The sequence below is a fragment of the Malurus melanocephalus genome, unplaced genomic scaffold, assembly GCF_030028575.1.
Source record: "Malurus melanocephalus ecotype Western Australia unplaced genomic scaffold, MMel_1.1 scaffold_325, whole genome shotgun sequence".
NCBI lineage: Eukaryota > Metazoa > Chordata > Aves > Passeriformes > Maluridae > Malurus > Malurus melanocephalus.
This window is the reverse complement of record NW_026623557.1, coordinates 78,440-95,792: the sequence shown is the minus strand read 5'-3', so window position 1 is coordinate 95,792 and position 17,353 is coordinate 78,440. Positions and strand designations below refer to the sequence as shown.

Sequence of the window (17,353 nt, the reverse complement as noted above, 5' to 3'; positions counted from 1 at the left end):
ATCCCAGGTATGGTGAGGGGAATGTGAACAGGCTGTTACCCCTCTGTGCTGTCCCCATTTCACTTCCAGACTGGAAATTATCCTCCCACGGGAGCGTGTTAGAAACAGCTTTTCTGGATTTGTCACATTGCCATCTTATTTCAATGAATTACAGCAAAACTCGATAGATAGATCTAGCTTGGCAAAAAAAAAAAAAAGAGACAATTACATATTTCTCTAGACATCCCTTTAGAACCTGAATGTATTTTTSAGCAAGCATTGGAATGTAAACGGAGTAAAAATGAACCATAAATAGAATTGCACTTTTGTAACAACGTATTGAACAAAAAATGTCTTAATTCAGACCCTCTTTATTGAATATAAACTCTCTGTTCCGTGGAGTCACTTCTTAGGAATGTGAAAAGTTAATTTTCTTTGCTAAAAATAGAAAGTTGTGGGTTTTTTAGYGAAGTTATTAAGTTACATTCTTTCCAGTCATCATTATAAATAGTAAAGAAAAACTTACTAGGAAAGACATAAAATTTTCTGATGATTACTTTGAAAACTCTACTTTTAAAAGAAGGAGGTGTTCTGGAGGCCAAATGTGTGAGAACATGTGCTGAGTGCCAGGGGAAAGCAGCAGATTCAGCCTCACCTCCAGTTCAGTGAGGATTTCTGGGATCAGAGGGACAGCAGAGCACCTGGAGCAGCCTCAGCACAGYTCTGGCTGGGATTGTCCAAGAGCAAGAGTTCCTGGAGTGATCCAACTCCATTCCTGGGGAGGCAGGACCAGCTGGCCCAAGGCCCAAGTGCTCCAAAGTCCTGGAGTACTTGGGAGAAAGGGAAGGAGTAAGGARATGCCATGCCTTGGGTCCACACAGCTGCTCACACACTCCAGGAAACCTTCAAGCTCTGGCATCATGAAGGCTCACGTTTCTTACTGGAAATTAGAATTTCTCTACACAAAGGTCACCTACCCTGAGCAATTTGAAAGCTCTTTAGATGAACTGGGTTATTTTGAGTTCCACTAGCTGACTCTCACACAAAAAAGAGGTAATAATTACATACAAAATATAATCAAATTTTTTTCAAGTGATTCAGTGCATAGTTTTTTCCACTGTCATATTTCAAAAAAACTCAAGATCAGTCCTAGTGCTGTCTGTGGACGGTGCTGTTGTGGTTTGCATATTCTGTTGTCAGGGGTTATGTGSCAGCTTTGGCTATGGCAGAGTGACGTGGCCACTTGGTACAGACAGAGGTGGACAGCCAGGGCTTTCARTGCTGAATGTCAGCATTAACACTTCTCAGCCTATTTTTAGGCCCCGAAATGTGAGGGCTGTTTTCTGGGAGAAGAATGCCCAGCATTCCCACTGCACTCAGTGGGCTTGTCAGACCTGGGCTGAAATTCCATTCCCCCTCATTCCTGTGTTTTCCCACTCATTCCAACACTGCATTCACAGCAGTTAAGGGCTGAGGGTCTGGGAACTCTGACACTTGTACAAGTGAAGCTGTGGCTCACCTCAGGCTGTCACCACGATAAATACATTATAAAAAGGATCAGGGGTATCTTATCTGCATGGTCTCACTCTTGCCTTCAGGCTGGAAGGAGCAGTGATCACGCCTGCTTCAAAAATGTAAGAGATCTTAGGCAGTATCACTTTTCCCAGCTGCACAGCTGACACAAGGAGATCCGATCCTTCATGTGAAGGGATGTGTTGTTCAGTGACAAAAAGGTTTTTTTGTGTTTCCTCTTCTGTCTCATTTAGGAACCTCCCAATACTTCCATCATTTCCCATGTTTGCATCACTATTCTGTCCTGTTCCATAGAAACAAATCATGATAAAATCATTTTATATTTCCTTTAGGGAACAGTATACACGAATAATCCTTGAACAAGAAAACCTTGGGAAGGTAAGAATGAGGCTTTTACCTTGTACAGGCTTTGTTCAGTTCATATTTTTGTGGCTTATTCCCAAAGGCTGTGGTCAGTCTTTTATAAAAAGCATARTGCAACCTACAAAGAAAATTCCATCACTGCTGGCATTGGTAAYTAATACCCTGGAAAAGGATCCTGCTCCCTCCTCAGGGCTTGATTTCCTGCAGGGAATAGCACGAGCTGYTGTAAGGGATAGGCAAACAGCTCAATGTGACAGCACATTCCCTGAAAACCATTTGGATAAGAACCTGCAACAGGGGCATAACGAACKGTGCCAGATCAGATTTGCTGTTGTATATAAAGCAACCTGTTGAAGACAATAAATTCAGAGCCTGTCAACCTTATCACTTCTGCTAAAGGCCAGGGGATCAGCGGCGTCAGACAAAAGCAGTTGTCCAGTTTTAATCTTGTCTGAAGCTCAGATCAGCAGGGACGAGGTTGGGCTTAGCAAGTCACACCAAACAGCTTTTATTAATTTCCTTTTCTCAGCCAGTCTCAGCGATTTTTACATGTCTGGGCTGCCACTGTCAATAATGAGGAAGGGGTTTAATTGTAAAATATTGATTTCGTGTTACAGTATCATGATACGAATCCATTGCAGGTTGCACTTTGATCCTGCAAGAGCTCTGTATGGAARTGATGTCAGATTTTTAGCATAACTTCTCAAATAGATAAGACTAATATTTAGACAGTTAAAAATCATGGAAATAGTTGTCAATCCATGCAGAGATCTAAGTCCCAAGTGTTAATGCATTTAGCACTTGCAGGGAGTGTTACCAGTGTGAACAAACCAATATTTCCATAGCATGTAAAAATTTSTGTCATTCCAAGCTACTTATGTGAGCAACTTTTGTGGTGTAGAGCTGTTGCAAAAATTTAGTCTTTTTGTATTTTTAACAGAAACTACGAGAGAAACAGAAAGTTGTACGGGAAAGCCACGGGCCAAATATGAAGCAAATGAAAATGTGGCAGGACTTYGAGCAACTAATGGAATGTAAGAGAGAATGTTTTCTGAAACAACAAAATCAAGCAGCCATTGGTCAGGTCATTCAGGAAGGAGGTAAAGATAGGCTTGTGTTATGAATTCTTCCTCCTGATACCCATGTGAGGTAGGAAGACTTGCTGAATACTGTTGTTTTTATCAATTTTTCTACATGGTTTGGTTCTGGTGCATAAACAGAGCGAAGAACCCCTGTGGAAGCTTTTGCTCCCCTGTTTCAGTGACAATGTCATGGTTGGAAGCTGTTGGGAGGGCTGCACTGGGCTGAACCTGCTCATAAATCCACATTTTATGAGGCCGCCAATGGCGCGTCCGTGGGGAGATCAAAGGAAAGCAAATCCTTCTCCAGGGTCACAGAAAACTCATGTAATTGAGCTGCCTCTCATTCTCTATCACTAAGGTTACATTTTTGCGAGGCCTGGGACTYGATATTGTATAATTGTGGCTCTCCTGGCTTGGCCCTGCCTGTCCCTATTGTCCTTACCCACCCAGTGTGGCAGCCTGGCCCCAACACTCCTGGTCATTCTTTCCTTGCACGGTTGGGCTCAGCTGATTGTGCTTCCAGGAGACACCTCAGTGCTTCAGCRTCAGGAGAACAATCACCTGGATTCTGAGCTTTTTCTATTATCTTTTCTTGTTTCTAACAGAAGTATTTTTCTTGCACATTTACCTCCTTTATATTTTCTGAGTTGCCCGTGTGAAAATGTAAAGGGAGCTCAAGCAAAGCTTTCCCCAGGGAGGAGTTTGGAGCTGTTTTTTCTGCACAGTGCAATTCCAGAGGGATTACATACCCAAAGAGAGTCATCCCAGGGCTGGAGGTTATCCATGGATGTCGATATGRCCCAGTGGTTCTTGCAGCTGGCCTGGAGCTGTCACTGCCTGCAGAGGTGCCCCAGGGGCACAGGGATGGAGGTGAGGATTGAGAGTGTCCCTCACACATCACCATTCCGGATGAGCMGCTCTTGGCCCCCGTCACAGATCAGCAGTGCAGAGATAATTCTGTGGGACCAGAACTCCTGCTGTTCTCCTTTGGCTTACTGGATTCCTAGATAGGTTGGTGGGGTTTTTTATAGTTTTTCTTGCCTGAAGTAGAACATTTTTTCAGGATATAAAAAAAGTAATTTTGCTTTCTTTGATACCTAACTATGAGATCTTCGGCTGGTTTCTATATCCAGAGAATATGGTAATTATAGAGTTCCTGATTTGCCTTTGCATTAAATATATTTGTTAACAGGACTAAAATAAAAGCTGGCAAAACTACATTTTGACTGGATGGTATTCTTCTTTTTTACATTTTTTAGGTGGAAAGAAGGAAATTGTTGGTGGCTRGGCCACAGGAAAGAGAAGTTTGAATGGGTCATTGAATGGCATTTATTTGAGAAGCTCCCAAAGGGCTCCCAGTGCAGGTTGAGTGTGAGAAGTGGATCTCAGATAGGACATCCTCGTGTCAGCTCTCCCACACTGCTCAATAGCTGGAGGTAGATTTTCCCAAGAGCTGCACATTGATGTCCCCAGGTCAGGAGAGCAGCAGGGTGCCCTGGCACAGGGTGGAAGGAAGGCACAGGCACAGGTAGAGCTGTGCCACCAGGAGCTGATCGCTGCGGGATCCAGTGAGGAAGGGAAGGAATCTCCAACAGGGAGAAGCTCAGGAAAGGACACAAAGCTAAGTGGGGTGGGCCCAGCCTTCTCCAGACACATCTGGGTGTTTTGTGCCTCGTGCCTGTGCCATCAGCCCCACACAGCACCTGCACAGCTCCTCAGAGATGGAAAAGCCACGGCAGTCCCATTCCTGGGCTCCAGAGGAGGCGTCGCTGAAGGCTTGACAGCAATAGTAAAATAACACAGACAAGGAGATAGGAGACATGCTGAAGACGTGGGATAATCACCAAAAATGGACATTTAGGTTACTTAGGAATCAGCTGTGGTTCAGAGTCACTAGACAGGGTAGGAAGAAAGGGGATTTTRTAGATTTGAAGTTAAAACTTTTAACCAAACCTTAGAAATCCTATTTGACTGGATCATTTACACAAAGATGGATGACAGGGATTAGCCTGCTGCCCAGGAAAAAGCAATGCCTTGGAAATTCATGGCAGTGATGTGGAGTAARACTGAGTACAATCATTTTCTGGTTTTCTGTTCAGAGTTACCCTAAAAATAGTTCATCTTTCTTCCTTATAAAAACAGTTTATTGCTGGTTACTCAAAGATGACGTGATTGTTGTTCTGATCTGATTAGTGCTCTGTCATTTGTGCTGCACCAAGAAAGGRCACACAGATTATACACTGCAGCAGCAGCAGCAAAATGACTTTCTGAGATGAAGCAGAAAATCATAATAACTGTTATCAAAAGAAAATTGGAAAAACTCAAACACTATTTTTAGCTTTTTATACAAGTGGACATTTAATAAATGCAGCTTTAATGGATTCTGTTCACTGGCTTTTCCACCRAGTCCAGGATTTGATGGAAGCATTCAAAAATCTTTGAATTTTGCAATTTTATCTTTACTTCCTATCTTGCAACAAAAAGCTAACTTCTCATTTTTTTACTTTGTTATTCCTAATAGCTTTGCTGCTTAATAAGATTAAACATCCCATATGGCAAAATACTTGCATTTCTCTTGGGAAGGTCCAAATAAACCACAAATTTTGGTAAATTTGGGGTTACAGCAACTTACCAAATTTGTCCCAGCTGGAACACTGAGCAGCAAAGCTCACYTTGTGTCCAAAGGCTTCTCCTTCTCCTTATCCAGAACTGGATGAGGAAGCATCCCAGCTATAAAACTCTGTAATATTCTGCAGCTTAGGGGGATTTAGTGATGTTTTCAGCAGTCCTTGGAGCTACTGCAAGTTCCACACGGACCTGAGAGATAAGACAGTTCTGGGCATCAGAAACAGGCATGACAAAACAGCACATCCACTGTTCTATGGGAGCAGCCATTCACCACCTGGCTATCAGATATTTTGGGTGATATTAGTGATACCATTTTACTTCAATTTGAACTTTAATAACTAAAATAGATGTTTGTAGATTCTTTCACTACCCAAATGGAGGATTACTTGTTTCTATCTCTTTATTCACATGGAGATTATTGCTCTGATCATATGCATAAAGTTGCCCACAGTCATAAAGGTTAGACCCTACTATTTTGTTCAAATATCCCAATTTCCAGAGCTTTCTTCACMAGACTTCCCTACAGCGTGATGCTGCTCTGTGCTACAAAATGCTGCAGCAGAGGTGTTCAGCAGTGCCTGGAGATGTCTTCAGGATGAGAGTGGTGTGCTTATTGCACATGGATAGCATCCTACCCAATAATCAATATGGAATCCACTCTCCCTGTGCCTTGCTGGTTCAGGAGCTGAAATTTTGGATCAGTGTTTCATGTCTGGTCCTGAAGCAGCTCAGAGCTCCCTACCTGGTGACTCAAGTGAGCTGTGGATACAGAGTCCTTGGCTCAGTCCAACCCTAAATCCCCTCCCAGCCTGGAGGAAGGGATGATGAAGGCAGATGATGCTGACTGAGTGAAAGGCAGCAGGGTGAAGTGCTGTCACCTGCAAGTGTCCCCTTGGGACAGAGGCTGTGACACTTTGGGGTGTGTGGCTGTTCTCCATCGCTCTGTCGGGACAAGGGGAGCTCTGGGCTCTCTCTGGGGCTGTGTTTGCTCAGAGCTCACATAAAAAGCAAAGCCCTGTGCCTCTGTTATCACCGCCTGCAGGAGGTTCCTGCCCAGGGAACGCCGTTAACCCTTCAGCTGCTGGGATTGACATTGTCATGGCCAGGCCCGCGTTCCCATAAGGAAATATTACACAAATCAACAACTTTATCACAGGGTCCCACCTGTCTGGCAACACCCACGTGGGTTGTTGTTTTCTAACAATCAGAATTTGACTTATTTCCAGCTCGTTTAAAGAGTTCTTTAAATTCTCAGCGTGAATTTAAAGTGGGCTCTCCAAACTCCCAGTGCCTGGTTCTGCAGCAGCAGTTTCACAGTCTSCAAATTCCCAAGACAATCGGTGTTATTCCAAGGTCAGTGGGTGAAAAGGGCATTTTCCACAATTGCCTGACACTGATTTCCGTGATTCCACGAGCTGGTGTCACCCTGGGTGAGCAGCTCTGGGGGCTCAGAGAGGGAACAAACCTGTCCCAAATAATCAGGAACTGGGAGACAAACCACGCTGGCCTTACTTTCACAAAACCCTSCCTGACTTCAGTGGGAKTTTTGCCAAAACAAGGTTTGCTGCATTTAGCTCCCTTCTTCATCCTGACAGAACAAGCAGGAAATAAAGGGCCCATCATCAGATTTATGGCACACTGAAAATAAAAATAACAGTAATTATCTAAAATAACGACTTTCATCCAACACAAATCAATGTCCCATTGGACATATTCTAATTTATAACACAAAATTAAATGTTTGTGAAGATTTTCTCAGCACAAAYAATCGAAATAACAAGTCCTGAGCAAAGTGGTTTGATTTTTAGTAGACATTTATGAGAGACTGTAGCACAAATCCAGGGCTGAAATATTTAGTGTGTTTATCATTGGATTAAAAYTGTATTCTTTGCCYCGYATTTAAAGGCATTATTTMTATTTMTTATTAAAAAGTGTATTTTTACCTTTTTTTGCCCTTCCATTTTGCATAGTAATGAAAAAACTCCATTTTTGTTAATTAGGATACACAGRCCCAGCATTTTTTGACTGCCAGGAGCTGGAGTTCTTTTCCTGCAAATGGATCTACTCAAGCCAATGTCTATTTTCCTGCTTCAGTTCTGTCTCTTATTACACAATAAGATGTCATTTTTAAGCTTCTAAATTTTATTGCAACTGCTYGAGTTCTAAACCCACTCATTTATACAATAAGCACTTAATTAAGTCTACTCTTGAAATAGGATAAAACCAAATCCTGCACATTTTGCTAATACCAGGAAAAATGCAGTTGACAGGAATATGGAAAATGGGACCTCACCAGTTATCAAAGACAAATTCCTTTCTCTCTCCCTACTTATTTTTCCTGGAATGGAATAAGAAATGTGCTTTGCACTTCAGGAGCAACAACAACAACACCATAAACACTTATATCACACACAAATAATGACCAAGTAAGGGAAATAATGAAGGAATGATTCTCCCAGCTTCATTATAAATATTACAAATGGCTCATACTGAAAAAAACCTAAAAACCATTAAGATTCTCTGCGATTAAAATTGGGGAGGGGAGTTAATGTTTGGTTTTTTGAAACTGGATGATGCTTTTTTAAGTTGAAAGTCTAAAGTTATAAAGTATGAATAATTCAGCGGTTTACTTGGTTTACACTATTGCAGCATTTTCTGGTGAGTAAATCAGTGTTTAGGCATTTCTTTGCAGTTATCACAGAAATTTTAGAGCCATTAGTGAAGAATTACCAAGAGCCAAAAGGGCTGATTAATTTGGGATTCTAAAAATGGAAACATTTAAAATTAAAATCATATTAAAATTGTACATTTTGCTTATCAACTGCTATTTAAATGATGCAGTGCTCTAAACCAGCTTTCTGTGGACTGCAGCACTGAAACCTTGGAGGGTTTTTAAAGTATTTATAAAACATTGTCCCCATCTCCCTCGTTCCGTGCTTCGAGCCTGCCGTGTTTTTATAGCGTGTTAAAAAGCAAACAGAACTATCAGAACACTGAAAGTCACCCACAGACAACCTGTTCCACTCATATTTTACATTCTCGTTACATTTTCGGGCCCAAAGGGTTCCTCTCCTTCATTTTCCTTCGTGTGRGTTTGGGCAGCAGCAAAAGAGCCAGCGAATGTTCCCGGGGCAGTGAGGAAAATTGGGCAGTGACAGCATCATCCTGCCATTCAATCTCCTGCAGAAAAAATCTCCCACAGCTCCCAACAGGGCTCTCACAGTGAGATGGAGCGTGGCTGGCTCTGAGCRGGTTCTCACTGCTGTGTTACTGCTCCTTTTGTGGTTTTTATTTACTACRCTGCATTTCAACCGTTTGTATGGGAAATGCACCACTTTAAAGTCTCTCCCCATGAAGGGTCTTTTCTGCTTCTTGGTTTAATTGAAGGTTSATCATAAAACATGAAGAGAAGGAARGAGGGAACTCATATACTGGAAAWAGTACTATAAATATTTTCCTGGGGTCATAAACACAACCTGGTATCACTTCACCCTGTGTTGTGGAAAGAATCAGACAACCCTTTTATGAAATATCTAAAAGGTGTTTACAATTCAATCCCGAATTAATGTGSCTTTTTCTTTAAAGAAAACATCCCATAATTCTTAATTCTGTTATCAAATTTATTTTCAGCCTTTGAGGGGATTCACTTGCCGGTGACTTGGCAGCGTCAGACAAATGTTTGACTTTTATTCTGACACTTGTTGAAGAATTTGATTGAAACTATATATGTCTAGATAACACCCAACAAAGTGCCCCTCTTGCGTTTGTTTCGAGATATTTTTGGAAACAACAGAGGCGACCTTGGACAGAGCTGCTTTTCCAATTTAGGAATTCATTTGGTCTAAGAGAGTAAATTTATACTCTTTAATCCTTCTGTGTACCCACAAACAAGMCAGTTTAATTTCATGCTACTGCAGAATTGTTTTTCTGTACCCTCTTAGCGGTGTTGATCTGTTTAGGATAAGAATTAGTTCGGGTAATCAACAGTTACCTTCAAATGYACATATAAATAGTCTCTGATATATCACATGTCCCTTAAAAATATTGTGTAATCCAAAATCTCAGCAGCCCTTTATGTAACACCTTTGCTCCCCTAGAACCGGTGCCAATAAACAGGCACTTGCCTTTGTCTTTGCAAAGAAAAATGGGATTTCAAGCCAGAGCTCCCAGAGACTTGATGTAAAATCTAAATGGGGAGTGGGAAGGGGCTGGGATGGGGCTGACACCTGTCCCTTGCAGCACAAAGAGTGTTTGTCAGTGGAAAAGCCAAAGTCTGGAGCCAGCTCCTCGCTGCCCCGGAGCAGGCGATTGTTCTGTCCTGATTTGGGTTTGCCAGTTGTGCAATTGTCTCTGCAACGTTTTATTGCATYTAATCACTTAGGATGTTTTAAATAGTTTGCACCTAATTTTCTGCACAATCGATATATTTTAATTCATTTGTATCGCTCTGCTRCAGACCTCCTGCACTCAGGGACAAAATGGGATTAGTTTGTGGCGATGATAATGCAGTTTCACTGCTGGGAAKAAAAGGAGAATTGACAGAGTGAGTGTTCTTGTCATTTATCCTGTGCAAGATTTGCTCCCTTCAATATTAATGTTGTCCAGTGTTACCTAATGATCAAATCCAAGGACTAAGGTGGAAACGGAATCTGGACATGCCAGTGGGATCTATCTGGGATAAGTGGTATATGCCTGGGAGTATATTGTTTATATTAATTTGATCACACTCCATGTCAATGCACATTTTTATAGCTCTATTACACACTGACTGTGACTGATGGCTCAARTTCTAACTCCAGAATATCCAGTTCCCTGATTTTATGGCATTGTCATGTAAAGTATTTGTGGGCAGCTTAACAGAAGCGACTCTGATCCTGCGAATCCGTGTGACTGCCATTGGCACATCCACAAATCAGGTTAAAATAAACTATTTGGTKTAGCAACTTCCATCATGGAATCTCAAAATAATTGACAACAGCTCCTAATAAATTCTGTTGGTCATGTAGTCAGATCAACAAGTTGCTGCTGTTTCTGTTATTTTCTGGATGAACAAACCCCACCATGGAAGAGAACACAAACAAAAGGAGGAATYCAGTCCCTGCCTCTGGGCTGTGGTCTCAGGGCATGCACAGGATTCCCAACCTGATCCCTGAGAAACCTCCTGAGTCTGATCCTCAGCATGGTTGTTCCAACCTCCAAAATCTCATCCTAGCCCGAGGTTTGGATTGTTGGAACACAAAGGRATGACATCTCAAACGTCACCGAATTTCCCAGCGCACGAGTCAGTGTCCTCACTTTGGAGTATCCTCAGCTGACCCTGCCACTGCCTGAAAAGCAATTCAGGAGTGAAATCTCTGTACTTCTGATAATTCATTGAAAAGTGTAATGGAAAGGTCAGAACAGACACAAATAAACAAATATGATACGGAGATAAAGCCAATTCCTGAAGGAGCTTTTAATTATATCGCAACGAGGAATTTAAAACACAAAAAGCATCTCAACTTCTTCACTGAGCTAAGGCAGTCAACAGAATGAAACATGAGATTTTTCTCCTACCCTGAGACCTTTGTGTGATGCCAGAGAGATAAGATCAGGAGAAGCAGTCCAAAATTGAAGCCCTGTGTGTGTGCATGTGTGCACACAAAGGTTGGGTCTCACTTAGGAACAAGGATACAACACTTTGGGAATTTGTTCTTTGTGCATTTCAGTTTTTTAACAAATGCCTACTTTGTCCTGTAGCTGAAACATTAATTATATGACCAGGCACAGAAATAACTGGGAATTCTATTTTTTTTTAAACATTAGAGGAAATGAAGCTATTTTTAATATTCTATTATTTCAATATTATTCAATGTTGTCTTCAAAAATTGTAAAGATGCATGAATGTGAAAGAGCCACCAGAGAAAAAATTGGAGCATGGTGTGGGATGAGAGAGTTTGGGATTTGGTTTATTGCCCCAGGCAGCTGTGGGGCAAAGCTTTGTGGACAAAGCTGCTGCTTCTGCTTGTCCTGTCTGCTCCTCAGAGTGCTGGAATTGGCTGGATTAGGCCTCAAATAGAAGAGCAGCAGATTTATCACTGAGCACGAAATCTTGATTTTCCATATGAGAACAACTCCAGGGTAACCTCAGTTAATGAATAACCCAGTCAATGGTGAAAGCTCCTATTTAGTCTGATAAATTTGCCCTTACACAAAAACTTTTGTTGATACAAGCATATACCACAGGGGAGTAAAAACATTTTCCTCATGAGAAAATTCAGTGTYAACAGAAAAAAACAAAATTCATATAATTTTATGGAAAAAAAAAAGAAAAATCATATTTAAAAAACCCCACAACTTTATAATGCAAAGTCAAAATATTCAAGAGAAAATTTAGACTTTTGCAAAAAAAAAGAAAAAAGAAAAAGGAAGAAAAATATCAAACCCAGGTTCTTTAGTTTACACAAAAAATTAAAACAAATTCAAAATGCTTTGATGGAGATGTTCTTACAAGATGTACAGCCTGTGACTGAGCAGTTCATTTAGAATCAGATGAACACCTCATCACAGGCTCAGCAATGTTTCCAGTATTATATCCCACAAGGAATGACATGAATACTGGATTTTCATAAAAAGGGAATTTTTCTTGGATACAGCAGCTGCATCCGAGCCAGTTTTACCTGCAAACACAGGGTGCTGGTGCAATTTATCTTTCTTTGAAATTATCCATATGGGTACACCCAGTTTTTTATAAAACAGCATTTAACAAACAGAGTGGTTTGCAATGTTATTGTTTCCCTGATGCATAAATATGGAATCCCCAAATGCAGAATTAGCTAATTAAGTTGGGGATGATTATTGGCTGGGGGAAAAGCACACAGTCAGTGCTCATGGGCTAAGCCTGCCCTCTTACTGCACACATTGTGGTTGCTCCCTGAATACAATGAGGATGTGGCTTTCCAGGAGATTAAACCCAGCAATAATTCGCACCTGGAATCTAAAAGGAAGCAAAAAAAAAAGTTGGATGGAGCTTCTTAAATTGCAGGGTGCTGCATAGACTGTGTGCAGCTTCAGCCAAARCTTCTTCAAAACTAAAATCTCTCCAGTAAAATGGTAGTGAGAGCTTTGCTTTCAGCTGGAGTTGTTCCTTGGCACATTCTAACACATTCCATGGAGTAGTCAGGAAAAACCAAGAGAAGAGGTGGGACTGCCCTGCTCTGTGGCACCTCAGTCTAAACCAGCCTGGAATTATGGTGACAATGGCTTTTTCAGTCGTGCTGGCACAACCCTGTGGGACTGCACRGCCAGGCTTATCACAATCTCTTGGTGAAAGATGATTATTAACTCAGTTGCTCAGTTTATGGCCACAAAATTACTGTGAGAGTACAACWGAAGGGGTGGAGAGCAGCAGGTGAGGAGCTGGGAGCAATGGACACGGAGAACAAGGGCCTGGAGCTTCCTAAACTGCCTTCTCCCTCTAAGAAAACAAATTCTGCAGAGCTGCACCTCTGTCTGCTGTCCTCAATGTGCTTCAGGGATCAGCTAAAGACAGTCTGAAGACAAATTAGAAAAATAAAAACTGTTTTATTAAAATGCTCCCAAGCCAAGCTGAAATCTTCCCTTCATCAAAACCTGCACACCTAATGGGATGTTGARTGATCACAGAGTTAAATAGCAGAAAACAAGATAGAAATGTTATTACTTAAGAAATGCCTACCAGGCAATCAGTGTTGGAAGGCAGGAAATTAATACTCATAACTTTTGGTTACTCTGGCAGCGAGGTCATTCTCCTCTCTTGCGTGTGAATCTCAAAAAAATGAAATACTGAGATGCAGATTGATCACCCGGGCTTTTGATTTTCCAGGGAATGTTTCTTCCTGCATCAACTCATTGTCCTCTCCTCTGAGAATGTATGCATCTTTGAAACTGGAACATATAGTTCTGGAAATGTGTCGCCCACACCATGGTATAAATCAGACTGAGCCTCTTTCCTGATGTAATGTCTTGGACAGAGCCTCCTGATTTCATCCACAGCATTTTGGAACAAACAAAGGGACATCAGACTGCCCTAATTAGTGCACCCCATCATTTACACACAGGACTTCATGACTTTCATTCAGTGCCACAGTAACTCCCAGACACGCTGTGCATGTTCTGTATATTGATAGATAATATGAGGTGAAATACAAGAACGGGGAGAGTTTTAAAATGCTTCTGCAAGAAATTGTGGAAAAYACCAAAATCCTGCAATCCAGTTGTGGGTTATGATGTAATTCAAGTAGASAGTATTTTTCAATCTCTTAAGCAAYRAAAACTTCAAATATGTAATAAACTCTCCATCACCATATGTCTTGTTCATGGTCAGTTTAAGGATTGCACCCTGTGCCAGTCTGGTTTGGGTTCTGCCTCTGCAGAATTAAGAGAGAGAAGTTGCAAAGGAAACATTTCTGACAGTATTTTTCTGAGTAAATGCTTTCATCCTGAGCTTTTTTAAAAACACACATAACTAATGCAAATGTGATAATAACACACACAACTGCCAGCAGTTCATGCAATATCATTCAGATATGAATAAAAAGGCTGTATAAAATCAAGATGTCTGCTTACAGGAATTGTTAGACTCTCCTTAAGGTTAATAGGATGATGATTTTTAGGGGAACAATTCACTCCTGCTCTAAGTATAACCCCTGTGAACTGAATGAACTAACCTCTTTTGAGTCAATCRAGTCACACCTACCTGGGATAAAAGAGTCCGACCCAAATAATCCATAATTAGATCCTCAGCTGCCAACACTATCAATCTCCTGAGGTCTGGGGTGGCCTGAGCTGCCCTCATTCCCCAGCTGCATTTCAGGGAAAAGGATTCATTCCTGAAAGAAAAGAGAAATTTTTAAGGCACGTGGAATACTAAAATAATGTTGTTGGATATTCATCATCTTGGAAGTATCTTAATTTGTTGCCATTAACATATAATCAGAAACCAGATTGTGACCTTGCCAAGCAGAACAGCAATTATGTTATTGCTTATGCAATTGGGGGCTGCTTGCTGCCTTTTATTATGCCTTGCAGGAAAATTCAGATGCTGCTCAAACAGATTTAAGTTTTTAATATCAGGTTCAATCTGCCARAATCACAACCCAAAAGTTTAGCTGCAGACACTCTTTATACAAATCCATTTTTAGAAAGCCAAAAAAYTGGATCAATACTGAAGTTATAAAATAATGAATTTCCCTCTTATTCTTATGTATTGGGTATTTAATATCTGTTACCTTTCAAGAACATTATAATCTTTGGATAATTCAAATTGATACTTTCTGTTTCTAGCACTACTTTTTCAGTGGTCATTACATAAATGTAGAGGTTACATGTGGCTTTGAAATTCCACAATGATATAACCTAAAATAAAAAKAAATATTTCAATTTTAGTAGCTTATGATGTAATTAAATGAAAAATGTTGCATGCAAAGATTTTAATTTTATTTAGAATCCCTTATTCACAGCACAGCTATTATGACTATTAAATCTGTTTGAAAATCTTATTGGTATCAGGTACAAATAAAACTCATTCCTTCCCAAAACCACCTGGATTAAATCCTTTCAAGCATTAACACACCGAGGCACACAGAATCCTTCAGAAGGATCAGAAGGCCCTCACAMAAACTGCAGGGATTTTTCCCTCATTTCTATGGCATATGTTGTATCAGAAATCTTTCAGTTAAAAGAAATTTCATGCTCAAAATGGAAATCTTTTCTCACACGTAACTCAGCCAAAAATTCCTGTGATGGCAGAATTAAATTTGGGGTTGTTCTCAAATGGAAAGAAAGCTACAATATGGAACAATTACCTTTTTTTTTATTCCTAACTACAAAAATTGTTACTTTCTCTGAACATTTATAATCATCTTAAAGACTCATCAGTAGCTGTCAAAGAAGTCCATTGTCTCTGCCCAGAATTTCTTTTGAATTTTTTAGAGGAATTTGCATATGTGCCGATCTAGAAGAAATAATTAATCCCTTTTTTATGTAAAATGCARTGAGTGCAGCAGATGGGAAGTGATATTCACTTACAAACACATGAAAGCAGCATCTTAACCTCAGCTGAGATTCTTTTTSCCAAGACACAGAAAGGTGGACTGCTACCTGGGGCCACAGCAAGCACATCACTTAAATTCCAGACTGGTCAGACTGAAGAGAGAACAATTTTGGTGATTTCAGTGTCTATCTCCTGGCAATAATTTTATTTTCTTGCTCTAAAAATACCCCTAGAGGAGACAATCTCGCTGCATGTAACTTTTTTTCTGTTGAGTCATTTGGTTTGTTTATGAATCCTATGTAGAGGTGCAGTTTTACAAAACGCCTCCTGCATGCAGAATAACTCCCTTCTGGACAGACTCTCCACCTGAGCATCAGGGAAACAAATAAACCTGAGCTGAGGACACCTCAAGGACAAGGRAAATTACTGTTGAGAGGAGAATTATCTGATTTGRTTCGTGTTTATTTTTACTTATCTCRAGCAATCTGCTCTCCAACAGAAGATGCTTATTTGCAGAGGAGAAGGCTGTCTCCTTCTTGGACTGATGCCCAACTGGAGCAACCGTGCCACTAAGGACAAGAAGTACATCTTGAGCATGTATTAACTCATGGAATAGSTGACCAGTGGTGGAGAAGCAAGAATTTGTGTCATATGTGTTAACTAGTTGAGGATAAAGTCTTTATTTCTCCCCTTCATGCTTCTCACCCACTAGGCTAAGCCTGCCTTCCACTCAGGAGGTGCATATTCCCAAGTAAAATATGCTACATGTGAAATTTGAGAACTAATTATTCCCAAAGAACTTGTGTGGAGAAGCTCTAGGGTACAGCTCTGTTAATTTATTTTACACATGCTTGCTGCCAAGTTAGGGGGGKTTTACAATTTCACAAGAAGTCTTCYTTTGAGGAACTGCTTAGAAAAACTTCAATCCTGGTGTCCTGTAATGAAGGAATAACTCCAGGTAACCAGCTCAAGTAAAACTGACTGTAGCAGCCTGGTGGGTGCACAGGTTACAAAGCAGAAAAGACCTTTTAATTGTTTGCTGCAACTGAGTCACTAAGCAAAAATGCAAAAGGGAAAAATYGAGGCTCAACCCTTCCATCTGCTCAAGGCTCAACCCTTATTTTTAGTTTGTTTCTCGTGCAGGGACTTTGTCTTGCAAACTCTTTCATGCGAGGCATTAACTGGGGCTGAGTTACTGGTGTGCCAGTGATGGTATCCAGTAGTTACTGAACATAAACCTGGGTGTTTGTGTGCTCCAAGCCTTCGCCTCAGTAATATCTTTAAATATAATAGTCTCTGCCTGTTGGCTTGTTTTCTCACAGGGAGGGTGACAGAACATTTTGTGTTCTCTTATCTTCAATAGCAATGAAACAGGAGGAGCTCCACAATGCGAAACCAAATCTACTGCTATTAATACAACATCCCAGCCACAGAGAAGAGATTTGTTTATTTACCAAAGCTAGAGATGCCTCTCTCTGACCTTTCCAGAGCTTGTGTGCTTTAGCTGGGAATAGATTCCTCAGAACTGGGTGCTCTTTTAAAAATATACAGTAGAAAACATACACACAACACCCCCGAAACAGAGCCCAGGCTGCAGCCCAAATTGCATGAAGTGACACACAGCTTTGGGTAGTCAGAATAAGCCTAACTAGGGCACAGTCCATATTCAGTTGTGATTCCTCTGCTGGAGCAGGGAGATCAGTCAGCTCTCCAAAGCCCACTCTCCTTCCTCGCTGCCACTCAGCGACACGTTCAG

The 17,353-nt window shown here is 40.9% G+C and overlaps 1 protein-coding gene across 1 annotated transcript in view; it reads left to right on the top strand.

Annotated features, from left to right (window-relative positions):
• IFT81 (intraflagellar transport 81) overlaps nt 1-4,192 on the top strand; it is a 34,589-nt gene extending 30,397 nt beyond the window's left edge. The window contains exons 17-18 of the mRNA XM_057377790.1: nt 1,845-1,890; nt 2,816-4,192. Of these exons, the coding sequence (XP_057233773.1) occupies nt 1,845-1,890; nt 2,816-2,998 (229 nt within the window). The 3' untranslated portion in view covers nt 2,999-4,192. The remainder of the gene's footprint in view (nt 1-1,844; nt 1,891-2,815) is intronic.
• Nucleotides 4,193-17,353: the final 13,161 nt, after the last annotated feature.